Source organism: Misgurnus anguillicaudatus, chromosome 15 (genome assembly GCF_027580225.2).
Source record: "Misgurnus anguillicaudatus chromosome 15, ASM2758022v2, whole genome shotgun sequence".
Taxonomy (NCBI): domain Eukaryota; kingdom Metazoa; phylum Chordata; class Actinopteri; order Cypriniformes; family Cobitidae; genus Misgurnus; species Misgurnus anguillicaudatus.
This window is the reverse complement of record NC_073351.2, coordinates 27,776,481-27,801,959: the sequence shown is the minus strand read 5'-3', so window position 1 is coordinate 27,801,959 and position 25,479 is coordinate 27,776,481. Positions and strand designations below refer to the sequence as shown.

Sequence of the window (25,479 nt, the reverse complement as noted above, 5' to 3'; positions counted from 1 at the left end):
CAGCTTTCTGTGCAAATACTGCTAGAATAATCGTGACTATTTGTATTGTACGTATTTATTTAGGTCACCAAAGTGTTAAAATAGCTGTGCTCTTTGAAATGTGTGTAAAAGAATCAATTTCTGGTCATATTTTTAATGCACAATGAGCGGGTATATGAGCCACACTCTGTAAAACATTTACTATGATTTATTCAAGTTTTGGTAAAACATTTTATACTTACAAATACTGAGTAAATTTGAAAGCTTTAAATCTGGTATTAACAATAATTAAATTGATTTCCTATTAAAAATAAAATTGAGTAAAAATAAGTAATTGCAAATGTTAAGTAGATGTAGCTGTTTTTTATTAATTTTATTTAAATAAAAAATTAGTTGAATTTACTTAATGTAAAGTTAATTTATTTCATACCATCCTTTATGAACGATGAACAAAGCAATTTACACAATTATTTTATTGAACATTTATTTACACATGACATAACTCTACAGTCATCATGAAACTCCAAAAATGCCAAACAGTACATGTTACAAATACAATGAGCTGAATAAACTCTGAGAGGTTGCAGAATCACTTCTTAATTCCAGACAGGTGGATCAGCAGAATCCTGCACCTATATTGTAAATGTAATTACTCATACTCCACACTTACCAGGATTTTTGAGGAGATTCGGAGATGTTTATTGTCTGCAAAAGACGCAATTTAATCTGCTGCTGAATAAAACCCGTTTGCTTTGTTGATTTTTAAATTAACACCTTATCTACTTTGTTTGCCTATATTTACTCAAATAATAGGCTACAATGTAAAAATGTTTGATTGTCGATGTTATGTTGATGTTAAATACATAAAATATGAATTTTAAATGAGCAATTATTATTATAAGTTTTAAAACGTGTAAATATTTAAGTGTGAAATTCTCAAATATATTGATAATCAGATATAATAATATTGATTTACAATAATTAAGAATTAAATGTATATAAAACTTATATGTATATCATTGTGCAGCTCTTAATAATTTTTTTATCTTACCTAATAAGCTGATGTTAAATACATAAAATATGAATTTGAAATGAGCAATTAAAAACGAAAATATATAGCAAGCCTAAGTGTGGCATTCTCAAATATATTGATTAAAATATTAAGGATATGTAGAAATCATTTGTTAGTTAAATATTTATTTTATTTGATGAATAAATCTAAATAACATATGTTAATTTTACACAAAGATATCTGTTTACTGTAGCATCCGATTAAAATATTTCGTAAATATTAAAGCACGTTTCCAGTTAGGAACGTATAAAACAGCTTAACACGGTTTAAACTTTATTAATTTCCGAAAATATCAAACATCAACAGGAAACCTGGAAAGAATGAATAGCGACTTCTAAAATGAGGGAGGGGCCACAAATCCAGCCAGCAAAACCGCGAGAACAGACCGCAAAAGCGCGCGCCCGGTCCACAACTTCGTGTGTACGGACTGCAAAAACCGAGGGCACGGACCACAAATCCAAGAGCACGGATTGTTAACTCGTGCGTACGGTTTATTAATCCGAGTGCACGGTTTGTAAAACTGAGGGAACAGTTTAATAATCCGTGAGTACGGTTTATAAACTGAGGGGACGAATTACAAAACCGTGATCACGGATTGTTTTTTTTATCCAGGGGGTGACCAGAAGGGCTCCGTAATATTGCTTAATTAAATGACAGTTGAATTTAATGTTAACCCATGAAGCTAGATAGTTTCTTAAGTTTGACATTTGTTATTCTGCTATGTCCTGTTTATGACAGATTTATGATAAGTTATGATGTATTGGTTTAGGTCAAGTTGTCATAACACAGACATCTCAAACAATGTGATCTTTGCATTCAAAATGACATAATTGAACAAATGACACTTAAAGGAATGTTTCATTTTCTTAAAAGAAAAATCCAGATAATTTACTCACCACCATGTCATCCAAAATGTTGATGTCTTTCTTTGTTCAGTCGAGAAGAAATTATGTTTTTTGAGGAAAACATTGCAGGATTTTTCTCATTTTAATGGACTTTAATAGAGCCCAACAATTAACACTTAACTCAACACGTAACAGTTTTTTCAACAGTGTTTCAAAGGACTATAAACAATCCCAAACGAGGCATAAGGGTCTTATCTAGCAAAACGATTGTCATTTTTGACAAGAAAAAAAAATGCTCTTTTAAACCACAACCGGTCCAGCGCGACCTAACGTAAATGCGTAGTGACGTAGGGAGGTCACGTGTTACATATATAAAATGCACATTTGCGGACCATTGTAAACAATAAACTGACATAAAGACATTAATTAGTATCAGTTGACATACAACAACGTAGGAATGGTCCTCTTTCAACACACTTGAAAACACTGGGGCGGAGTTTCGCGTTCATCTTCTGTGACCTCTTGACGTCATGACGTATTGCGTGGGGTCACCTGGCGCATCTAGATGAGAAGTTGTGGTTTAAAAGTGTATATTTGTTATTTTTCATGTCAAAAATGACAATCGTTTTGCTAGATAAGACCCTTATGCCTCGTTTGGGATTGTTTACAGTCCTTTGAAACTCCGCCGAAAAAAACTGCCACGTGTTGAGTTAAGTGTTCATTGTTGGTGTTTACTAAAGTCCATTAAAATTAGAAAAATCCTGCAATGTTTTCCTCCAAAAACATAATTTCTTCCCGACTGAACAAAGACATCAACATTTTGGATGACATGGTGGTGAGTAAATTATCTGAATTTTTCTTTTAAGAAAATTGAATATTCCTTTAATGACAGTTGTCATAAATGTGCATAAAATTGCTTTCATGTTCATGATACGTGCCATGTCATGATTATAAAGGTGTCATGTCATTCTTATGAACACCCTTCAAGTTACCGATTTTTTCAGTGTGCTTTATTTTGATTGGTCCATGATCAACCAATCCGTAAAAGCATTCATATTTATTGGTTTGAACCACAAAACGTGATGTCCATTCCCATGGACTAAGGGTCTGAAGGGGTTAAATGCACGTGATGCTTTAGATGAAAATGTCTGCCAAAAATATAAATGTGCATCCAAAGTTTGTCTGGTGGTGTATGAATGCCACGAGATGCAAGCAAACACTTCACTGAATCACTGAAATGAATTAATACTGTTTTAGAATGAAGGAAAATTAATTAAGATTTTTTTGAGTAAACCATTCCTTCAACTACATGTAGTTAGTGTATTTGGTTAAAGCCGAATCGGTAACCATGTAAATACAGATTGGTGTAATTTGGTGTTTTTCAACAGAGTCAGAGATGATTTCGTGAGATTGATCAGGTTTATTGAATGCTGATCACCAGCTCTTCATCAATCATTTCAGCTTAAGATTTTGCAGAGCTGGACAGAATAGCCTGAGCATATACTCATCTTTCTCTGTCTTTGCTCTTAAGCAGACCATATCTCTGAAATCAATAGGTCTCATTGAAGCCGCTAGCTTATCATAGCTGCAGTCATGGGTGTCGGGGAGAAAAGCCCCAGTATTGAAGAGAGAGTGGACAAGCTCTCATCTCAAAGAGATAGAGAGGAAGAGACACTGCAGGTGTAAAGCAGTGCAGTTCTCAGAATCTTGTATATAGTAAATCTCAAGTGCTTTGTGTCTCTCTGGTCTTCTTGTCATATCTTTTATTGTACACTGCTAGTCATGTATGAGGTCATGATTCACACTCAAATACTGTATTAAAAAAAAAAGTTATTTTATTTTACATAGGAGGACAGAACACAGATGTTGGTAACACTTTATTTGAAGGAGTGTTCATAAGAATGACATGACACCTTCATAATCATGACATGACACATGACATGAAGGAGATTTTATGCACATTTATGACAACTGTCATTAAGTGTCATTTGTTCAATTTTGTAAATTTTAATGCAAAGATGACATTGTTTGATATGTCTTTGTTATGACAAATTGACATAAACCAATACATCATAACTTGTAATAAATCTGTCATAAACATAGCAGATTATTATCAAACTTAAAAATCTACCTAGCTTTAGGGGTTAACATTAGATTTAAAGTGTTAATACTATGTCAAATAATTTTAAATACCTTAACAAAATGCAACAGACACGTCAAAAGAGTATACTTAACTTTATGTATATGCACAACACATAAAAAAGTGACAACAGAACTTGTTCTTCCTCTGAAATCAAAATGTTCTGACATAGAAGAAAAAACTAACAAAACATTTCATTAATTTAATGTAATTAACTGTTTTTCCAGCAATATGGACCCAACGCTGCATGGCTTTATTCATTATTGTGCTGTTTTCATTTAATTTTAGGTAAATCGGTCTCTAAATACAATAAAATATAATTTTAGACATTTTAATTATTATTATTATTACCCATATTAATTGATTATTGATTTTATTCCTCAATTAAAACATTTTGAACTGAAGAATGTTGTTATAAAACTATTTGACAGAGTATTAACACTTAATGACAAATTCAATTTTATATCACTAGTAAAAAGTTGTCAGTTATGTTGTCTTAATTATGTCAAGTTGTCATGACAAAGACATCTCAACCAATGTCATCTTTGCATTAAAAATGACATGTCATGTCATGATTATGAAGGTGTCATGTCAGTCTAATGAACACCCCTTCAAGTAAAGTGTTACCGAGATGTTTTAGCCTAATGCCTTCTTCAGTGTGTTAGCCTATTGACTTGACATCGTCATTCATTACTTTGCTTAATTAATAAAAAAAACTAATACAGTATTTGAGTGCGAATCACAACCTCATACATGAAGTAAAGTAACCATATAGAGCAATGCACCATAACAAAAAGAAGTAACAAGAGGTCGGAGCCGATGGTGTAGTAGGCAGCATTCCGACATGTAGTGCTTTCGCACTTTCGGCGACCCGAGTTCGATTCTCGGTTCGTGGTCATTTGCAGATCCCATACCCCTCTCTCCTCCCTGTACTTTCTTGTCTTCTCCTTACTCACTGTTAAATAAAAGGCAGAAATGGACAAAAAATATAACTTAAGAAGAAGTAACAAAAGGTGCTCACACTAGTCAACTACCCTTTAAACACCCTTGGTTTAAATGTAACATCGGTTTAGTGGTTAGATAGTTGCTGATGCTAAAATCTGTCAGTCATGTTGTTCATTTTCTTTCAGATGGTTCCCCTCATCAAGACAGCAACAGACACATTATTGAACAATCTGAAAACCCATGCTGAGTCTGGTGAAAGCTTTGACATCCACAGGTATATTTTTCTTCTGCAAACATGTTCTCAAACTATATCATTTTATACATTAGCAATAAGGTACAAGGCCATGCTGTATTATGGAGAAAACTACAGCTGAAGGGCGTTGTTAGGCACGATGCGAAGCTCGGCTCGATGCGCACTGCAAAAAATGAATCTCTTACACTGCAAAAAATTATTTTCAAGAAAAAAAATCTTAGTATTTTTGTCTCGTTTTCACTAAAAATATTTAAAAATTCTTAAATTAAGATGGATTTTCTTCATGAGCAAAATGATCTAGGTAAATAAGTCTAGTTTTAAGACAAAAAATATAAAATGTAAGCGAATTAGTGCTTAAAACAAGCAAATAAAAAATCTGCCAATAGAATAAGAAACATTTTCTTGAATTAAGTGTTTATGAAAAAGTAATAATAAAAAGGTCTTACTTAGTATTTTTTTCTTGTTTTCAGTAGAAATATCTAAAAATTCTTAAATAAAGATGCTTTTTCTTCATGAGCAAAACGACCCAAGAAAATAAGTCTAGTTTTATACTAAAAATATCAAATTTAAGTGATTTTGTGCATACAACAAGCAAAAAAATCTGTCAATGGGGTAAGCAAAAAATCTTGAACATTTTTCTTAAACACTAAATTCAAGAAAAATTCAAGAAAATTTGCTTACCCCATTGGCAGATTTTTTAATAATTTAATCACTTGAATTTTATATTTTTGGTCTAAAAACTACACTTGTTTTCTTGGATCGTTTTGCTCATCGGGAAAAAGTATCTTAATTTAAGAATTTTTAGATATTTTTTGCTGAAAACAAGACAAAAATACTAAGAAAATTTTTTCTTGAAAATCTTTTTTTGCAGTGAAAATGAGTCTAGTTTTTAGACCAAAAATAGAAACTTTAAGTAAATTACTGCTTAAAACAAGCCAATGGAATAGGAAGAACATTTTGCTTACATTAAGTGTTTAAGAAAAAAGATAACTTATTTTTAGATTTTTTTCTCACCCCATTGGCAGATATTTTTGTTTGTTTTAAGCACAAATTCACGTAAATTATATATTTTTTGTCTATAAACTACACTTATTTTCTTAGGTCATTTTGCTCATTGACAAGAAAAAGCATCTTAAATTTAAGAATTTTTAGATATATCTACTAAACACAAGACAGTTTTTTTCATTTTTTGCAGTGCAGCTCTTTCAGCCGTGACTTATTCACGATACAGCACTAGCCGAGTACCTTATTGCTTTTATGAAATGGTTACCCCGCAACACAAATATTAAAGCAAAAAATACATACTGTATGTATCAGTGCAACTTTCATGAAATAAATCACTAAAACCATTTCTTCTGCTGGAAAAAATAGTCCCAGTCTTCACATGTTTATGTTGCTATGGGTGGATGCTGCGCAGTAATACACAGAATCATTGGGTGCAGCAGTCATAGCTGTGTTTTATCGTAAATACAACACAGCTATTGACCAATAAGAATCAAGGACTGGAACTAATAATTTTATAAATTACAATATGTTTCAGGCATCTCTGTGTAGAATTGGAGTAAAGGTTTTCTCAAACACTCTTGAGCTACTGCATGTTGCTCAGTCAAGCTCGGCTAACTTACGAACAAACAATGTGTTAATCAGCAAATGGCTTACTTCTGTCCGTTAAAAGTGTTTTAACGTCTAATTACACACTTCAGCTTAAATAACACAATATGGTCTCTTTCTGCAGGTGTTTCGGCTGTTTCACAATGGATGTAATTGCCAGCGTGGCATTCGGTACGCAGGTGGACTCTCAGAACAATCCTGATGATCCTTTCGTGCACCAAGCCTCCAAATTCTTCTCCTTCACCTTCTTCCGGCCCCTCGTGATCTTTTTCGGTACGTCCCACCAGAGCACAACCTGCTCTAAATATAAGCATTTATTTCTGTCTCATTATTTAGCAATGGATATCACAGCTTGTAAAGTGCTCCCGCCAGACGATAATATGAAACGAATTTTCATTATGCTGATATTATAATTAGCATATTTATAATATGAGAAGGTAAAAAAACGCTCTCGCTTTCTTTCAGTCGCATTTCCATTTCTTCTTAATCCTCTTGCTGGCCTCCTCCCCAACAAATCGAGAGACAGCATGAACAGTTTCTTTATCAGCTGTATCCAGAAGATCATTAAACAGAGAGATGATCTGCCAGCAGAACAGGTGTGACCATCCGCAGTTAGTAAATGAACGAAGGAGACACCTGACAAACAGTTTTTATGATCTGCGTCTCTTGTTGTCTACAGCGACGGAAGGATTTCCTACAGTTGATGCTGGACGCCCGGAGCAGCAGCGAGTTTTTGTCTGTGGAGCATTTCGATGTGGTCAATCATGCTGATGAACAGGCCTGCCCAGAGCAGGAGACGGCCAGCGGGCAGGAAAACAGTCAAAGCTCCGGCCACGAATCCGCAAAGCGTGTCCAGCAGAAGAGAATGATGACGGAGGATGAGATTGTGGGGCAGGCATTTATCTTCCTGTTGGCCGGCTACGAGACGAGCAGCAACACGCTAGGATTCGTGTGCTACCTGTTAGCGATTCACGGAGACTGCCAGGACAGAGTCCAACAAGAGGTGGACGAATTCTTCACCAGACACGTAAGCATTTTATTTTTTAGCATTTATTATTTCACATTATAAAAAAGTTGGTTTAATAACTGACATTCTCTTTAAAACACCTGATTTTAATTGTAAATAGGTAATCAAATCATGAGACCAGTGACGATTCACACAACCCTAATAAAAACACCTTAAAGTGCTCCTATTTCATTGCTAAAAAACAACGTTATTTTATGTATTTGGTATAATACAATGTGTTCACGGGGTTTATGGTAAAAAAACACATTATTTTCCACATACCGTACATTTTTGTAGCTGTAGATTTCACTCTCTTCCTGAAACGCATGGATTTGAAAAGCTCTGTGTCCCTGATTGGTCTGCTAATCTGTACGTTATGTTTGGCCTGAATACCTCTGACGTCAACCGGAAATGTGACCTCTTTGGCTCCTTACCATGTTTAAAAGATTTGCGCGCAATGCAGTGCTAACAGGAGTTAACTTACAGGCTGTGATTCCAAGCGGGAGGAATTATAATAATGTCGGTCTTTACTACATCACCAGTCCCAGAAAGTAAACTGTTTGCCTACAATCTGTGTGTTGTAGTCCAAGAAAAGAGATTTACGTTGGATACGTTAACACACGTCATTGTTTACTTTGGGGTTTGTACCTTTCGCACATCGTTAACATGTACTAATACACACTTACACACCAAAGGAAATGTAAAATTGTGAATCGGAAAATAGGTGCTCTTTAAAGGGACAGTAAGTAGGGTTTTAAGTGTTTTATTAATCAAAATCAATGTCTTTATTCATAAAAATGTCCTCGTTGGTCTTAAATGACCTCTGCCAGTGATCTGACTTTTCTTTGTAAACTTAGAATTTTTTCTCTTTACTTACATTTAACGGGTAAGTCCAAGGAGGCTTCCATGTCGTTCCGCCGTATTGATAAACTATAATAGCAGAGAGGGACAAAAAGCACTAGCCTACCAACGCGTTTCCACAACGCATTTTCATTCAGAACACGTGAATCAGCTGAAACGGACAAGGAGAACATTGATTACATAACGGCTACCGTAGTTGCAACATGCATTTGGAAAAGCCAGGCGCTAGAGAGCAATATTCGTTTGAATGCAAAATACAATTTCACCACTAGATGGGGGTAGATCCTACTTATTGTCTCTTTAAAACATTTGGGATGATGTAAGTACATACTGATATTTCAACCTGATCTCACAAAGTTCCGTGGGATAGTCACGGAATTGTTTGCTCATTTTTCAGTGCCATTCTCACGGATCTCCGCATTTTTCCATGGCCCTGCTACGGACTGTCTTTTTCCGTGGTATTCTCACGTATTTGTTACTCAACTGCTTATTCCTATTTTCAAACCTTGTTCGCTTTGGTTTAGGGTTAGATTTGGTGAGAATGCCATGGAAAAATTTGCAAAAAAATCCGTGACTATCCCATTCGTGAGATCAGGCTGGATATTTCTATGCAAAAATCTTACATATTATGCATTTAAATGCACTGTAACCCGCTTTGGATAAAGCATATGCCAAAGCATAAATGTATATGTAAGGGTATTACAGATGCTAATTATTAGCAATAATAGTAATGGTTTGTTTTGTAATCATCAAAATGAACATACAGAGGGACAGGCTGGGTTTGCTTGGGTACGTACAGTATTGTGAGAGTGATTGGAGACTTAAGTGGATGGTTTGCAGTTTGTCTGCTCTGCTACTTAGATCATTTACTCTTCTGTATAAAAATAGCACTTGCAATGATGATGGTTCCTCTGCTGACTTAATGTGCATAATATGCTGCTCATGAGAAACACAGAGAGAGAATCATGACTGGTTTTTGAATTAAAGCTGTAATCTGTGCTGGAGAGGATGAACGGTGATGTGGAGGGTCAGTTGTGGAAAGAACAGCTTTTAGGGCAGCTTTTATGTAAATGACTGATGTTTGTTTCTTAAAATTATTTTTGGGGGGTCATATTTCCCTGCATAACTTAAACAAAATGTTCCTCATAATACAGCTGTAATGAGATTTTTGAATACAGAGAATATTAAATGTGTGTGTGTGTGTGTGCTTGTGCGTGTGCGCGTGCATGTGCTAGAGAGAGGATAATAAGATAATGGAGAGATTATAATCAGTATTCAGTGGTACCTATTACTATTACTCAATCAGGCGTTTTTCGAGACCCCTAAAATGTTACACATGAGCATGTGAATGATATTTCAAATCCAACAGCTTGTTAAAGAGAAGTGCACTATTGACATTACATTTTCATGTACAGTATATTTATGCATTTGGCAGAAGCGCCCTTAATAACACTGTTTAAGAGTTGGATTCTTCATGGTAAACTTATGCAGTGTCACAAAAACAGTTGGACGTGTGACAAAATATTTATGTGCACCACGGTTTGTACAAGTTTTTTTCGAACATGATTTGTACGTAACTATCCTGCTATATTTTTTTATGGGCAATTTCAGTTCAGGAAGTACAGTGGAAGTCCTTATATGGGCAGAAATAGCACAAAATCGAAATCGTCACCAAAGAAGTGTGTTGTTGTTTGTGAGGGAAATTTAAGCTTGTGCAGCTTCTCAAAGAACCCAGCATTATGGAAACAATGAATATAGTTTGTTAATCCGGGGTAGCAGCGGGGTTGTGCGTGTGTGTTTGTTTAACCCTGAATTTTGTTGAAATAGGACGGTCCCAAACAGGTCATGAGATGCTGGCGGTAAGTAAAACTGCATCAAATGTCTGCATTTTGTTGGCAATCAGCACGTCCGTTTACACTTTTGCTAATTTAACGACAGGAAAAATAGTTTGTGCGCCAAGCACACGGTCTAAAAGAGTTCCTATTCTCGTAATGAGTAATAGTTGTGTTTTGGGCGTAACGTGCAATAAACCAATGAGAGTCTCAGCTCACATCCCCTTTAAAAGCCAGTTGCGCCTGGCGCCATGCCTAATCCCTATTTAGGAAGCGGAATTTGTAAACTAAAAAAACTAAGCGGAGGAAGACCAGTTTAAGATTAATTTTATTTTTTTTAAATTAAAACCTTTAAAAGTCGTTTTCTTTTAGTCATGGAAGTAAAATTGGAAGGGTTTTAATTGCTGTAATGAATGGATATCCTACATAATCATTGTAATCTCTCAAAAAAAATAATTTGCAAATATGCAAGAAAATGTTTGTACTCTAAAAATACTTTATTTGTAACAAAATTTACAAACATGTGGAGAGCCTTCAGCACTCGGACTTTTTTTTTTTCAAAAAAGCATTACTTAAAATTGTTCTTCATCTCACCATATCCACAGGTACAAAGTCATCATATACAATAAATCAGTGGGGTAGCATTTTAAAAAAAATTTAAAAATAGATGCATTTGTTTAAAGCAAAGAGACTCAATAATAATCTTTTACATTTAAATTTGATTTTGATTAATTTTTCATATTTTTAAACGTTTTTGTGCTGCTGCGCATCCATGTGTGCAACACGCGTTGTCATCCCGTTATAGGCGCGTAACGCACTCATTAGCTAAATAACAAAAACAATATTGCGCCATTGACTTTAGACTTTAGACCAGGTTTTATTTGATCAATTGTAGCCTATTTTAGTTGCCTCAAAATAGCAACACGCCAACAATGCGCCTAAACACACCTTGTTTTCAGACTAGAACGCCCATGGGCGCAAAATTTGGTGCAAATGCATTTGCTATTTAAACAATGTGGCACTAAACGTGAAAATGATAATTGCAACGTGTTGAAACTGCAAAAGACACTTGCGTCGCGCATTGCGCCAGGTGTATGATAGGCCCCTAAGTCTATATAATATAGCAAGTAAATAGCAACAACCTGGCAACCATCCAAAACACATATGCATTGTGCCACTTCCTAAAAAGAAATTGAGGTTCATTTTGGTGCCAATCAATACAATGTTGCTTTGAGATTTGAGATGCATCTAATGGTTGAAAATAAACTGGGACTTTATAAACCCACACCGGCATCTCTTGAATCCTAATACCTGCAGCTCAGGGCTGGCAGTCGTGCACCGGAGGAGAGGATCAAACGCAGAGTCCTTCTGTGTACTTCTTTATTTCATTCATCTTTCTCTTCCTCTCTTTCAATTTAAGCACTCCCTTTCCATTTCCAATTTCTCCTCTCTTGAAGTCAGAGTCTTTTTCTCATAACAGAGGGAATAAATGTTCAGAGCTGCATTTAAGAGTTCATTTATCATTGGTAGAATGCAGGGCCGACCGGAATGCCAACGGGGGTCCGCCGAATGCATCTTTACACAGCCGAGCACATGGAGGGCCCTTTGAATTTAAACATTGGTCTGGGTATAATGCATTGATATTTTATGCATGTCATTATGTCAGGGTAAAGCACATGTTTTGTTTTGATAAATAGAAGATGTTTTTCTTTTTTTTCATTGTATTCTCAGAGCTATTTGTTTGGGAATACGGTCTGAGGAATCTGTCATTATTATGCATCATTTGTTTGATGGTTTTCTTATGTAAGACATCTGGCAAAGAGCCCCCGGCACATCACACAACCCATCATGCTTTACATTGTGTCCCTTGGTTTTTGAGGTTAGCCCAAGATTCTCTGTGATGGAAAGCAAACCGACAAGATGTTTATAAACCCACTTGAAGTTCTCATATAAAAAGCTTATAAAACCAGTAAGCATCATAGGAGCACAGCAATAAAATTCAAGCCCAGCTTTGGCCTTACGTCCATGGTATAGTTGGCAATAACTTAATACTCTGTATGGATCCCCAGCTGCTTGATATAAAGAGAGACCCCATCTGGCCCTGGTGCATATTGAAGGTCAGTCTCATCCACCCTGCTGCTCTAATGTCTATCTGTGCTCTTGTGTTTAACTCAGGGAAAAGTATCTTCGAGTCCTGTATCAGAGCGGTTTTATTCTTTAAATGCCCCTCACCGCGTGCAGTTTTAAGCTTTAAAAACCTTTTTAAATGTCAAACTCTCCTCAAACACCCTATATGAGGGCAGCTAAAGTGATTTTGGCAGCTAAAATGTACTGGAGTGTAACCGCTTCTGTGCAATGGTAAGAGTGTTTACTCGAGCAAACTATTTCTGGTGGGAAAAAATATTTAACCAAATCACATAATAAGTTGAAACTCAGTGTTCCTGCAGTTTAATTGGTGGAGGTTCAGAAATATTAAGGTCATGGGTACGATTTCCGGCAAACACATGGAGTAAAATGTGGATACTGGAGAAAATTTTTATTAAACTTTATTAGTTAGTATTTTTGTCTTGTTTTCAGTAAAAATATCTAAATATTCTTAAATTAAGATGCTTTTTCTTGATGAGCAAAATGACCTAAGAAAATAAGTCAAGTTTTTAAATAAAAAATATCAAATTTTAGTGATTTTGTGCGTAAAATAAGCAAAAAAACCTGCCAATGGGGTAAGCAAAAAATCTTGAAAATGTTTATTAAACACTAAATTACCATATTGGCAGATTTTTTTTTTTGTTTTATGCACGGAATCACTTTAATTTTATATTTTTTTGGTCTAAAAACTAGATTTATTTTGTTGGGCCATTTTGCTCATCAAGAGGAGGCATCTAAATGAAATAGTTTTTGGATGTTTTTACTGAAAACAAGACAAAAATACTAAGAATTTTTTTCTTGAAAATCATTTTTTGCAGTGTACTTAGTATTTTGTTTTGATTTTAATGGAAATATCTATAAATTCTTAAACTAAGATGCTTTTTCTTGATAAGCAAAATGGCCTAAGAAAATAAGTCAATTTTTTTTAGAGAAGAAATATACAATTTATGTTAATTTGTGCTTAAAACAAGCAAAAATATCTGCCAATAGGGTGGAAAAAAATCTTGAAATAAGTTTTTTTTTTCTTAAATACTTGTTTAAAGCAGAATTTTCTCACCCCATTGGCAGATATTTTGCCTGTTCCAAGCACAAACTCACTTAAATATGTATATTTTTTTCTAAAAACTAGACTTATTTTCTTAGGTCAATTTGCTCATCAAGAAAATACATATTGATTTAAGAAATGTTAGATATATTTTTTCTTAAAACAAGACAAAAATACTAGTAAGAAAGTCATTTTTTGCAGTGTAAGTGTCTGCCAAATGTACAAAGAAAGCCTATTCAAAATGCAAGACAGCATCTTCATAGAGTTTGGTTATTTTTGACCCATGTTGGGTAAATATTGGACAGAACACAATGCTGGGTTGTTTTAACCCAACTGCTAGGTTATTATAACTCATGATTGCATAACACAACAACCCAACATTGGGTCATTTTTATCCCGGCATGTGTTTTTTCCAATATTTTCCCAACATGGGTCAAAAATAACCTAGCCATTTTTAGTGTGTTGTATATGACTTGCTATATTCCAAGTCTTCTAAAGCTTTACGTTAGTTACAGATATTTTGAATTTTAAAGTAGTTTATATGCTTTATTTTAAAACACACTCAGAAAAAATGGTCGAAAAATGGTCCCAAGCTGTCACTGGGGCAGTGCCCTTTTAAAAGGTGCTATTATTTATCATTTAGGTACAGATATTTATAAATTTGACACCAATATTTACCTCTGATGTACCAATATGAACTCTTTAGGTGCAAAGATGTATTATACCACCCCAGTGACAGCTAGGGACCATTTATTCTGAGAGTGTGTAGTTTATCTTCCAAAAAAAAAGAGGAATATAGCACTTTTCTTTAGTAATACACTACAAAAAAATGATTTTCTTTGAAAAATCATGAAAAATTCTTAGTATTTTTGTCTTGTTTTCAGTAAAAACATCAAAAAATTCCCAAATTAAGATGCCTTTTCTTGATGAGCAAAACGACCCAAGAAAATAAGTCTAGTTTTTAGACCAAAAATATCAAATGTTAGTGATTTTGTGCATAAAACAAGCAAAAAAATCTGTTAATGGGGTAAGCTAATTTTTCTTGATTTTTTCTTGAATTCAAGACAAAAATACTAAGAATTGTTTTTCTTAAAAATATTTTTTTGCAGTGAATAATTTATTAGTATTTTTGTCTTGTTTTCAGTAAAAATATCAAAAAAATCTTAAATTAAGATGCTTTTTCTTGATTAGAAAATAAGTCTAGTTTTTAGACCAAAAATATTAAATTTAAGTGATTTTGTGCATAAAACAAGCAAAAAAAATCTGCCAATGGGGTAAGCTATTTTTTCTTGAATTGTTCTTGAATTTAGTGCTTAAGAAAAATGTTCAAGATTTTTTGCTTACCCTATTGGCAGATTTTTTTTGCTTGTTTTATGCACAAAATCACTTAAATGTGATAGTTTTGGTCTAAAAACAATACTAGACTTATTTTCTTGGGTCGTTTTGCTCATCAAGATAAAGCATCTTAATTTAGGAATTTTTTGATATTTTTACTGAAAACAAGACAAAAATACTAAGAATTTTTTTTTTTTTTTTTTTTTTTGCAGTGTAAAGAGCCCTTTTTTGATACCTTTTGTTGCTTTTCCACAAGAAGTAAAGTCATGGCTTGGAAGGACACAAAGGATGGTAAATGTTAACAGTATTAACATTGTTCTTTTTTAACAATCTGTGGAGGTGATTATGATAAATTACTTCTTACTTACACGCCCGTGACCTTAACAAACTATATGTCAAGGGTGAATTCTGGAATTACCGTCATCGATTTGCCACGGGGACAGTTTAAGTGGCAAGCATGTAAATGCCTCGCTCGACTGACTTGGTGAATGTGTCGCAGGCTGCACATATTGTATCTTCTGGTCTAGCCTTTCATTTTCTCTTCCTGGGCTGCGTGGTGCCTCCCTGGGTGCCTGTCATTAATTTGCCTTTTTTATCTGCATAAATAACAGGGATCTGAAGCAGAGTGCAACCTAATGAGTCATCCAGAGGTGGGAGACGAGGGCAAGGGGGGGCAGAAATCGAATGAAATTACACGTTTCTAACTAAGACCTCTCCCACAGAGAGAGAGAGAGAGAAAAAGAAACGGTTTGGCTCAGAAAAGAAGGCGACAAATTGTTTATACATAATTTTACTGCTTTCAAATTGTGCCATTTAAAAAATTTGTCTAATAATGATATTTTATCATTATGTGCATTTATTAACCCTTATGGGTTGTTGAGGCCATTTTTAGTCTTAATTTGAGTCAAATTGAATGATTTTTAGTGACAAATCTTATATTGACACTTATTTTAAAATTTTTCAAAGAAATCAACAATATACCGTGTGCAAATTTACTACCCTATCAGGTTGTTCATGGCCAAAAAAAGCCACTAAATTAAACCACTGTAAAAAATTATCAGATTTTTTTCAAAATTGTTTGCATAAATCTGTTAATCAATTCCAGTACTGATCAAAACGACCAAATGTTTACAAAAATTTCCAAATTTTACCTCTTAGCAAAAGGAAAAACCACCAACAATCAAAAATGCATGATTATATGCATGATTAAAAAGCCACAAACAACTAATTATGGAGGAATTTTTTTTATCTGATGCTGCACAAAAACTAAAAATGCATCAAAGCCAATGTTTTTACTAATCTTTTCACATGCCCAAAACTGTGAAAAAGGTAAAAAAAAAATTATATTGAAAATCAGTCATTTTTTGTATATTTCCCCAAATCAGGGATGTCACTTATTAACTTGGTAATTAAAGAGTTAAAATCATGAATTTTTTGTAAAAATTTGGTTGTTTTGATCAGTACTGAGGATGATTAAAGGTGCAGTGTGTAATTTTTAGAAGGATCTCTTGACATAAATGAAAAATATTATACAAAACTATATGATCAGGGGTGTATAAAGACCTTTCATAATGAACTGTTATGTTTTTATTACCTTAGAATGAGAAGTTTTTATCTACAAACATGAGGGTCCCCTTACATGGAAGTCACCATTTTGTGCCTCCATGTTTCTACAGAAGCCCTTAACGGAGAAACTTTTTTTACTAAATTGTCTCCGACGATGACACGTTTGTCCGGTGGAGGCTAACGTAGCTCCTCTATGTGTTTTAAAAGCGAGGGTTGAGCATTGGACTGAGCCGTTGGTTGCAATGCGCAACCGTCACCACTAGATGCCGCAAAAATTTACACACTGCACCTTTAACAAATGTATGCAAAAAAAAATCTGATAAATTTTTATAGCTGTTTAATTTGGTGCCTTTTTTGGACGCGAACAACTCGAAAGAGAAAAACTGCAAAAATAACTTTTTTTACTTAGTATTTTTGCCTTGTTTTTAGTAGAAATATAAAAAATACTTCTTAAATTAAGATTCTTTTTATTGATGAGCAAAATGACCAAAGAAAATAATTACAAATTAAGTGAATGTGTGCTTAAAACAAGCAAGCATTTCTGTCAATGGGGTGAGAAAGAAAATAGAAATAACACTAAATTCAAGAGAAATGTTCTGCTTGTTTTACAAATTCACTTAAATTGTATATTTTTTTGTCTAAAAACTAGACTTATTTTCTTAGTTCATTATACTCATCAAGAAAATGTATCTTGATTTAAGAAAATAAGTATAGTTTTTAGACAAAAAATTTAAATTCAATTTAAGTGAATTTGTGCTTAAAACAAGCAAACAAACTGCCTATGGGGTGAGAAATTTTTTCTTGAATTTAGTGTTATTTCAAGAATTTTTTCCCACCCCATTGGCACATATTTTTGCTTGTTTTAAGAGCAATTCAATTAAATTGTATATTTTTTGTCTAAAATCTTGACTTATTTTCATTGGTAATTTTGCATCTTGATTTAAGAATGCTTAGATATTTCTACTAAAAACAAGACAAAAATACGAAGTAAGAACATAATTTTTTGAAGTGTAGTAAATTTGAACAACCCACAAGGGTTAATTCACTTTATGGTAATGTGAAATTGGCAACACAATCTCATGACAATTTGTAACGAATTCACAAAATCTGCTTTAAGGCCAGTATACATTGCGTTTAGAGGTTGGGTTTCATTATTGTCTTTTCTAATAATTGAACATAATTATACTTTGAAATTTACACAAATTAGGCTACCCACATAGATACAAATTCCTGTGAGATCCGTCTCGACATTTGCTTAATTTTAATGAAAGTAATGCACAATGAAAAACCCATTAATTATCCAAAAATAGCATTTATTTAAGCAAATATATATTTTACTTACTTCACTAAGAAAAAAAGATTCATTCAATTTACAAAATTTTTTAAGGTAAGTGGTCACAATCAATTTATTTAAGCTACATTTAATATAACAATTTTAAAATACAAAACAAAAAACTTTTGTTTAAATGTAGCTTAAATAAATTGATTGCAACCACTTACCTTAAAAAAAATTTTGTAAATTGAATGAATAATTTTTTTTCAGTGAAAAGGTCTGTGCAAAAAGCCGAATGTTTCTCAAATTTTCTGACATTGTACTGTACTTGTACTGTACATACATGTACTGCAAACCTGGTGGATGTACAGTACAGTACAGTACAAGGAGGCAACATATTGTTAGTCCATAATACAAATTAGCTTGTTAGTATTGATTTAATGGGTACTTTTATCATGACATGAAGACCCTGTAAGACATTCAAATCAATATAGCCTGGAGGATTGTATCGTATTGTGTGAATTGGACAAACAGCCATTTTACACCACAATGATGCTTTTGACAGCAGAATTACACACATGCTGTACTGTTAAAATGTATACTTTGTTATTTAGGATAAAAGCATCAGCCAAATGCATACATGTAATGTAAATGGCATCCCATTGTAATTCATAGGTCTCAAAATGTATAATCATTATTGTGATGCCTATATGCAATTCAGCATCTGCCAAGACCTTTATAATGCGTGAATGATGATATCACAAATAGAAGATTGTAAAAAAAAAGGCAAATATGGTTTAAGAAGGAAAAGAGACTGGAAGGAAGAGAGCAGCTAGTCGGATCTGTGAATAATTCATTGGTGACGTGCCTCGACCTCCAGAGGGCTCTTTGCCTCATTCAAGACTGAGATGGGCTCCTCTCCCCTCCCTCATAACATTCAAACCTGAATAAAGAGCTCCACTCTCCACCGCTAAATTTAATAACACAGTCTTTGATCCTTCTGAAACCACAGCGCTGTATCTGTCGGTTCTCATTGATGTGGCTGTTGGCTCTCTCATGCCAAACCCAACAGCCTCGCCTCTCGAATTTAGAAAACACTCGACTTAGGAAATGATGTGTGTTGTCTACCTGAGTGAATGTAAATGAATTGCACATGTTTTTACAATCTGGTTGTGTGTCTTTTATCTTTATAATGCTGTAATGCAAGCGGTAGAGAGCAGAACTGGGTGAGAGAGTCAGGGGCTGAAATAGGTCGTAATGTTTTTTTTTTACTTTATACCTAGTGTGCATTTTAAGGCATCGGTTGGATGCTTTTATTTGAAGTACTGTAGCTTACAGTCCATTTATGGTATACTGTACAATTTATTAGTAAATCAATTGAGAGTCAAGTGCTTTTTGCACGAGTTGTTGAAAATTGGTCTGGGTTTGGAAAAGGTATCAAATGTAAAAATCGCTCAATCTATCCGGGTGGGCCTATTTTTGTTATATAAAAATTGATGTAATATCCCCTGCAAACAGGTAAAATCCGACTTATACTTAAGACAAAGGGTCCACCATGTAGTTTAGATATTTCTGTTCCACCTACAGCAAGCGGTCTACAAGTCCCACATGACTTCTCAAGCACACGCAGAGAGACAGATGCACATAAACATGCGATAAGCATGTGCATTCATGCACAAATACAGTCACGGTCCACTGCATCGAACCTCTTTGCGGAGTTACCAAACAGGGTTTTTTCACATCAGCCATCATTGTTTGTTGTAGAATATAGAGGCAATTTCATAAAGTTTTCTCTGAACAGATGCTCCCATCGTGTTGTTATGATGTTGATACTGTGGAAGGAGGTATACGACTCCCCTGTTTGTTATTTAGTCTTTGTGCCGGCCGTTTCGATCTCCTTCCCATGTGCAGTGAAACGGGGCAGATGGAGTCATCAAACCACCGCTGCCACTGTTAAAGGGCTGGAGAATATGTAAGGACCTTTGGGACAGGGAGGAAGGAGACTTGTAATGTGACTGATTTTAAACAACCATAACAAATTCACAGTCAGTCGGTTGAACCTCAACCTGACGTGTGTGCGTCAAATGTCAACAGAGATCGGAGGTCTGCCATTGTTTGAGAAACACCGTCGGTTTGACTCACGGGGGATATGGAGATATGGTGACAGTGAAAAATAGGTTTTATTATTTGTCTGGCTTGATAGAGAGATGGATAGAGAGAGAGGGATGGATGGATAGAGAGAGATGATGGATGGATAGAGAGAGATGGATGGATGGATGGATGGATGGATGGATAGAGAGAGAGATGAATGGATGGATGGATAGAGATAGATGGATGGATGAATAGAGAGAGAGAGAGAGATGATGGATAGAGAGAGAGAGAGAGAGAGAGATGGATGGATGGATGGATGGATGGATAGAGAGAGATGGATACAGAAGGATGGATTGAGAGAGATGGATGGATGGATGGATGGATGGATGGAGAGAGAGAGATGGATGGATGGATACAGAGAGATGGATGAATGAATATAGTGAAAGAGAGATGATGGATATAGAGAGAGAGATGGATGGATGGATGGATGGATAGAGAGAGAGAAAGAGAGAGAGATGATGGATAGAGCGAAAGAGCGAGAGAAAGAGATGGATAGAGAGAGAGAGAGATGGATAGAGAGAAATGGATGGATGGATGGATGGATGGATGGATAGAGAGAGAGAGATGGATGGATGGATGGATGGATGAAGGATGGATTGAGAGAGATGATGGATGGATAGATGGATGGATGGATGATGGATAGAGAGAGACATGGATGATGGATGGATGGATGGATGGATGGATAGAGAGAGATGGATAAAGAAGGATGGATAGAGAGAGAGATATGGATGGATAGAGAGAAATGGATGGATGGATGGATGGATGGATGGATGGATGGATAGAGAGAGATAGATGGATGGATGGATGGATGGATGGATGGATGAAGGATGGATTGAGAGAGATGATGGATGGATGGATGGATAGAGAGAGACATGGATGATGGATGGATGGATGGATAGAGAGAGATGGATACAGAAGGATGGATTGAGAGAGATGATGTATGGATAGAGAGAGATGGATGGATGGATAGAGAGAGAGATAGATGGATGGATGGATACAGAGAGATGGATGGATGAATATAGTGAAAGAGAGATGATGGATATAGAAAGAGAGAGATGGATGGATGGATAGATAGAGAGAGATGGATGGATGGATGGATGGATAGAGAGAGAGAAAGAGAGAGAGATGATGGATAGAGCGAAAGAGCGAGAGAAAGAGATGGATAGAGAGAGAGAGATATGGATGGATAGAGAGAGATGGATGGATGGATGGATGGATGGATAGAGAGAGATAGATGGATGGATGGATGGATGGATGGATGGATAGAGAAGGATGGATTGAGAGAGATGATGGATGGATGGCTAGAGAGAGATGGATGGATGGATGGATAGAGAGAGACATGGATGGATGGATGGATATAGAGAGATGGATGGATGGATGGATGAATGAATGAATGAATGGATAGAGAGATATGGATGAACATATGGATGGATAGAGAGAGAGGTGGATGGATGAATGTATGGATAGAGAGAGAGAGATGGATGGATGGATGGATGATGGATAGAGAGAGATGGATGGATGAATGGATGGATAGATGGATAAAGAGAGAGGTGGATGGATGGATGGATAGAGAGAGATGGATGGATGGATAAAGAGAGATGGATGGATGGATGGATAGAGAGAGAGATGGATGGATGGATGGATAGAGAGAGATGGATGGATGGATAAATAGAGAGAGATGGATGGATGGATGGATGGATGGATATGGATGGATGGATGGATGGATGGAAAGAGAGAGAGGTGGATTGATAGAGAGAGAGAAAGAGAGAGAGAGATGGATGGATAGAGAGAGATGGATAGATAGAGAGAGAGAGATGATGGATAGAGAGAGATCATGGATGGATAGAGAGAGAGATGGATGGATGGATAGATGAGAGAGATGGAGGGATGGATAAAGAAACAGATAGATAGATAGATAGATAGATAGATAGATAGATAGATAGATAGATAGATAGATAGATAGATAGATAGATAGATATATATATATATATATATATATATATAGAGAGAGAGAGAGAGAGAGAGAGAGAGAGAGAGAGAGAGAGAGAGAGAGAGAGAGATGGATAGATAGATAGATTTAACATCTTAAAAACGTCTTGTGACCTTTAAAATATATATTTTTCTGAGTTTATTCAACTTAAAAATATTAGTTGTGCAAAAATCATCAAAGCAATCAGGTGACTTACTTTAAGTTGAACCAACTTGTTTATAGTATAGATAAGTATAAGGCTTTGTAAGTGGATCATTTGTGAATTTTGTCCCAAACCTTTTACTACTGTATGTTGCAGAAAGACTCTCCAACAAACCGACCACTAGTGAGTATTTATTGCCAAAGCCCATTTTATTTTAAATTTAGCGGTTAGCGAGTGTGTTTTTATTCCTGCCCGTATATCATCCACAATGAGCACAGACTAAATCTTTATTTCCTGGAAACAGGGAATAATTTAATAGACGGCTGCGCTTGCTTAATAAGTGAAGGTAAGCATTCCTGTCTGGCGAAGGCAAAGGTGAGCGAAACCGTGCCGAGCTGCATCCACCGTAATGAGCATTTTAGCTGCACTATCTAGCAGAATCATGATGGCCAAAACTCTCATAATTGCTTTTGCGGCGGGGAGTCTCATGACCTGTCATTTGATTGTCCATTACCGCTGTATTTTCCTTCGCATCCAGTCAAATTGAATAAAAGGTGTTGGGGTCTGTGAGGTTGGGGTTGTGTTAAATCCCAAAGGCAGCGCTGGGCCATAATAGCTCTATCGCAGGCACACGGCACAGCCATGTGAAGAACATAATGAGCGTCAGGCACATGGATGAGACGCGCGGCGAGTTCACGGCCTAGCCGAATGGGCGGCAAAAGCCGGAAGCGTAATGAGGCCGCGGGTTAGTGTGCAGTTTTGATGGAGGCCCATCATTGTGGGTGAGGGTGGATGGAAGATGAGATGAAACTGAGATGAGAGTCTCTGCACAACACACCCATTTAGATTGGATATTTTTAGTATCAGATCTCCTAAACATTTACATTTATGCATTAAGCAGATGCTTTCATCATTTTTCAATTTACACATGATTTTGGTGCTAACAAAATGGTCTACCGTTGTGATGGGTAGAGATTCTCGTGTGTGAATTTCAGCCTCCACCTCCCATCCAAACACCTCTTCAAAAGTGTTTCAGTCTTGTGTCGGAAAGGCAGTAGACTATCACAATTATTTCCAAAGTTGCATACTGGGATGGACAGCTCACTTTTAATGAACCAATCAGTTCCCAGTCGATAAATTCAAGTCCCATCCAACATTATTTTTTCGGTCTATATTGAGTCTCCCTTACAGGAGTAAAGAGAATTGCAAATCAATTTCATGTTCATTTCGACACCGGCCACTTTAAAAACGTGTCTCTGCCTATAGGGGCCTTTTGACTCACGATGGCGCAAATTTCCCTCCATCAACTATTCAGACCATGACAAAGTATTGATTTTCTGCTCAGGTGATTTTAATTAGGCATTTTTAATTAGTTTGCCATTGTGTGTCCCTCGTTCATTGGTTCAGACACTGGTCAGGCCTGTATGGTTTATAGAGCCGACCCACAGTCTTCTGACATAGGCTGTCTTCAGTTGATAAGAGCACAATCAATGACTGTGACACTTCCTACAATTAGCTTCCCTAATTAACCATTTGGCCAAGGAAAAAGTCACAGCGGAGGGCTGATTTGAAGCCTCGAAAAAGCTAGAAGTGTTGATTCTGGAGTTTTACAATTTGCAATTGTAACCTGACAATAGGTGGTCATTTTCTTTAAAAAAAAATGTTTGTTTTGAATAAATTAAGTTACTTCAAATCAAGGTTTAAAATTAAGATTATAAATAAGTCTCTACTTACAATTTACCATCCTTCTGCTAGAAATCAGCTGACAGAAGGCATGCATTACAGTGAATTTATCATGTTAAAGATGTTTAACATTGTTTAAAACCACTTTTAATCTTGGTAAAATCACTGTTCTGCATAATCACGACACGAGTGGCTTGTTGCCTTTAAAAGACAGCGATAGCAGCATTTATGCATTTCCAACAGTTTACAAAGGCTTTAAACGTTTTATCTTACCACGATTTACATAAATAATGTAAATATATTGTATACATCTTTATTTTTAATGTTTAACTCATTCTCCGCCAGCATTTCTTTTTTTAAAGTTGCCCGCCAGCATTTTTTGTGATTTTCACAAATGTTTCACAAAATGCCTTCCAGGAAAATGAAAGTAGGGCTGCATAACAATTAATCGCGACTAATTTCTAGTTTGCAAAATTAAAGTTTTTATTTAAATATATGTGTGTGCACTGTGTATAATAATTTTATATATATATATATATATATATATATATATATATATATATATATATATATATATATATATATATATATATATATATATATATATATATATATATATATATGAAGAGTTTCGTTGCAAAACGAGATAACTCCGTTTTTTTAATTTTTCAGAAATCTTGTTTTTTTGGTTGTGCATTTTAATTAATATCAGTTGAACTGCTGTTGGTTTGTTTTGATTTAAACCTTGATACTTAAAGGCGGAGTGCACAATGTTTGAAAAACGCTTTGGAAAAGGAGACGGGCCGACTACCAAAACACACTTCTAGCCAATCAGCAGTAAGGAGCGTGTCTACTAAACTACATCCTTGCCGGGTTGCGTCTGTGTGGGGCGGGTCTTTTAAAAGAAGGTCCAGATTCTATTGGGGTAGGGGCGTGTTTTTTAGGTGATTTCAAATATCAACATTGGCTTTCAAACATTGTGCCCTCCGCCTTTAAAAAATATAGCTAAGTAGCACCATAAAACAAAATAATAACATGATAACATAATAATAAACATGATTTGACAAAATTGTTAAAAACGGAATTTATATATATATATATATATATATAGTGCATAAAACAAGCAAAAAAAATCTGCCAATGGGGTAAGCAAATTTTTCTTGAATTTTTCTTGAATTACGTGTTTAAGAAAAATGTTCAAGATTGTTTTGTTTACCCCATTGGCAGATTTTTTGTTGTTGCTTGTTTTATGCACAAAGTCACTTGGGTTTGATATTTTTGGTCTAAAAACTAGACTTGTTTTCTTGGGTCGTTTTGCTCATCAAGAGAAGGCATTTTAATTTGGGAATTTTTGGATATTTTTACTGAAAACAAGACATAAATACTAAGAATTTTTTTTCTTGAAAATAATTTTTTGCAGTATATTTTTTTTTTCTCTGCTTATAAACTCTTAAATATGGGTGTTTTTCTTTAAAAAAAAAAAAAGCAAAAAGCTGAAATAATTGCATTTTTGTGAAAGAATTTTGTTAGAGATCAGATTCAGAACGATTATCAAAACATACACAGAGTTTAAAATTAGTAAATAATTGTTTTGCTTCATTTTTT

The 25,479-nt window shown here is 35.1% G+C and overlaps 1 protein-coding gene across 3 annotated transcripts in view; it reads left to right on the top strand.

Moving 5' to 3' along the window:
- tbxas1 (thromboxane A synthase 1 (platelet)) overlaps positions 1-25,479 on the top strand; it is an 87,372-nt gene that overhangs the window by 55,220 nt on the left and 6,673 nt on the right. For all 3 annotated transcript variants that reach the window (XM_055174205.2, XM_055174203.2, XM_055174204.2), the window contains 4 exons: positions 5,167-5,255; positions 6,970-7,118; positions 7,311-7,441; positions 7,525-7,872. In XM_055174205.2, coding sequence (XP_055030180.2) covers positions 5,167-5,255; positions 6,970-7,118; positions 7,311-7,441; positions 7,525-7,872 — 717 coding nt within the window. The remainder of the gene's footprint in view (positions 1-5,166; positions 5,256-6,969; positions 7,119-7,310; positions 7,442-7,524; positions 7,873-25,479) is intronic.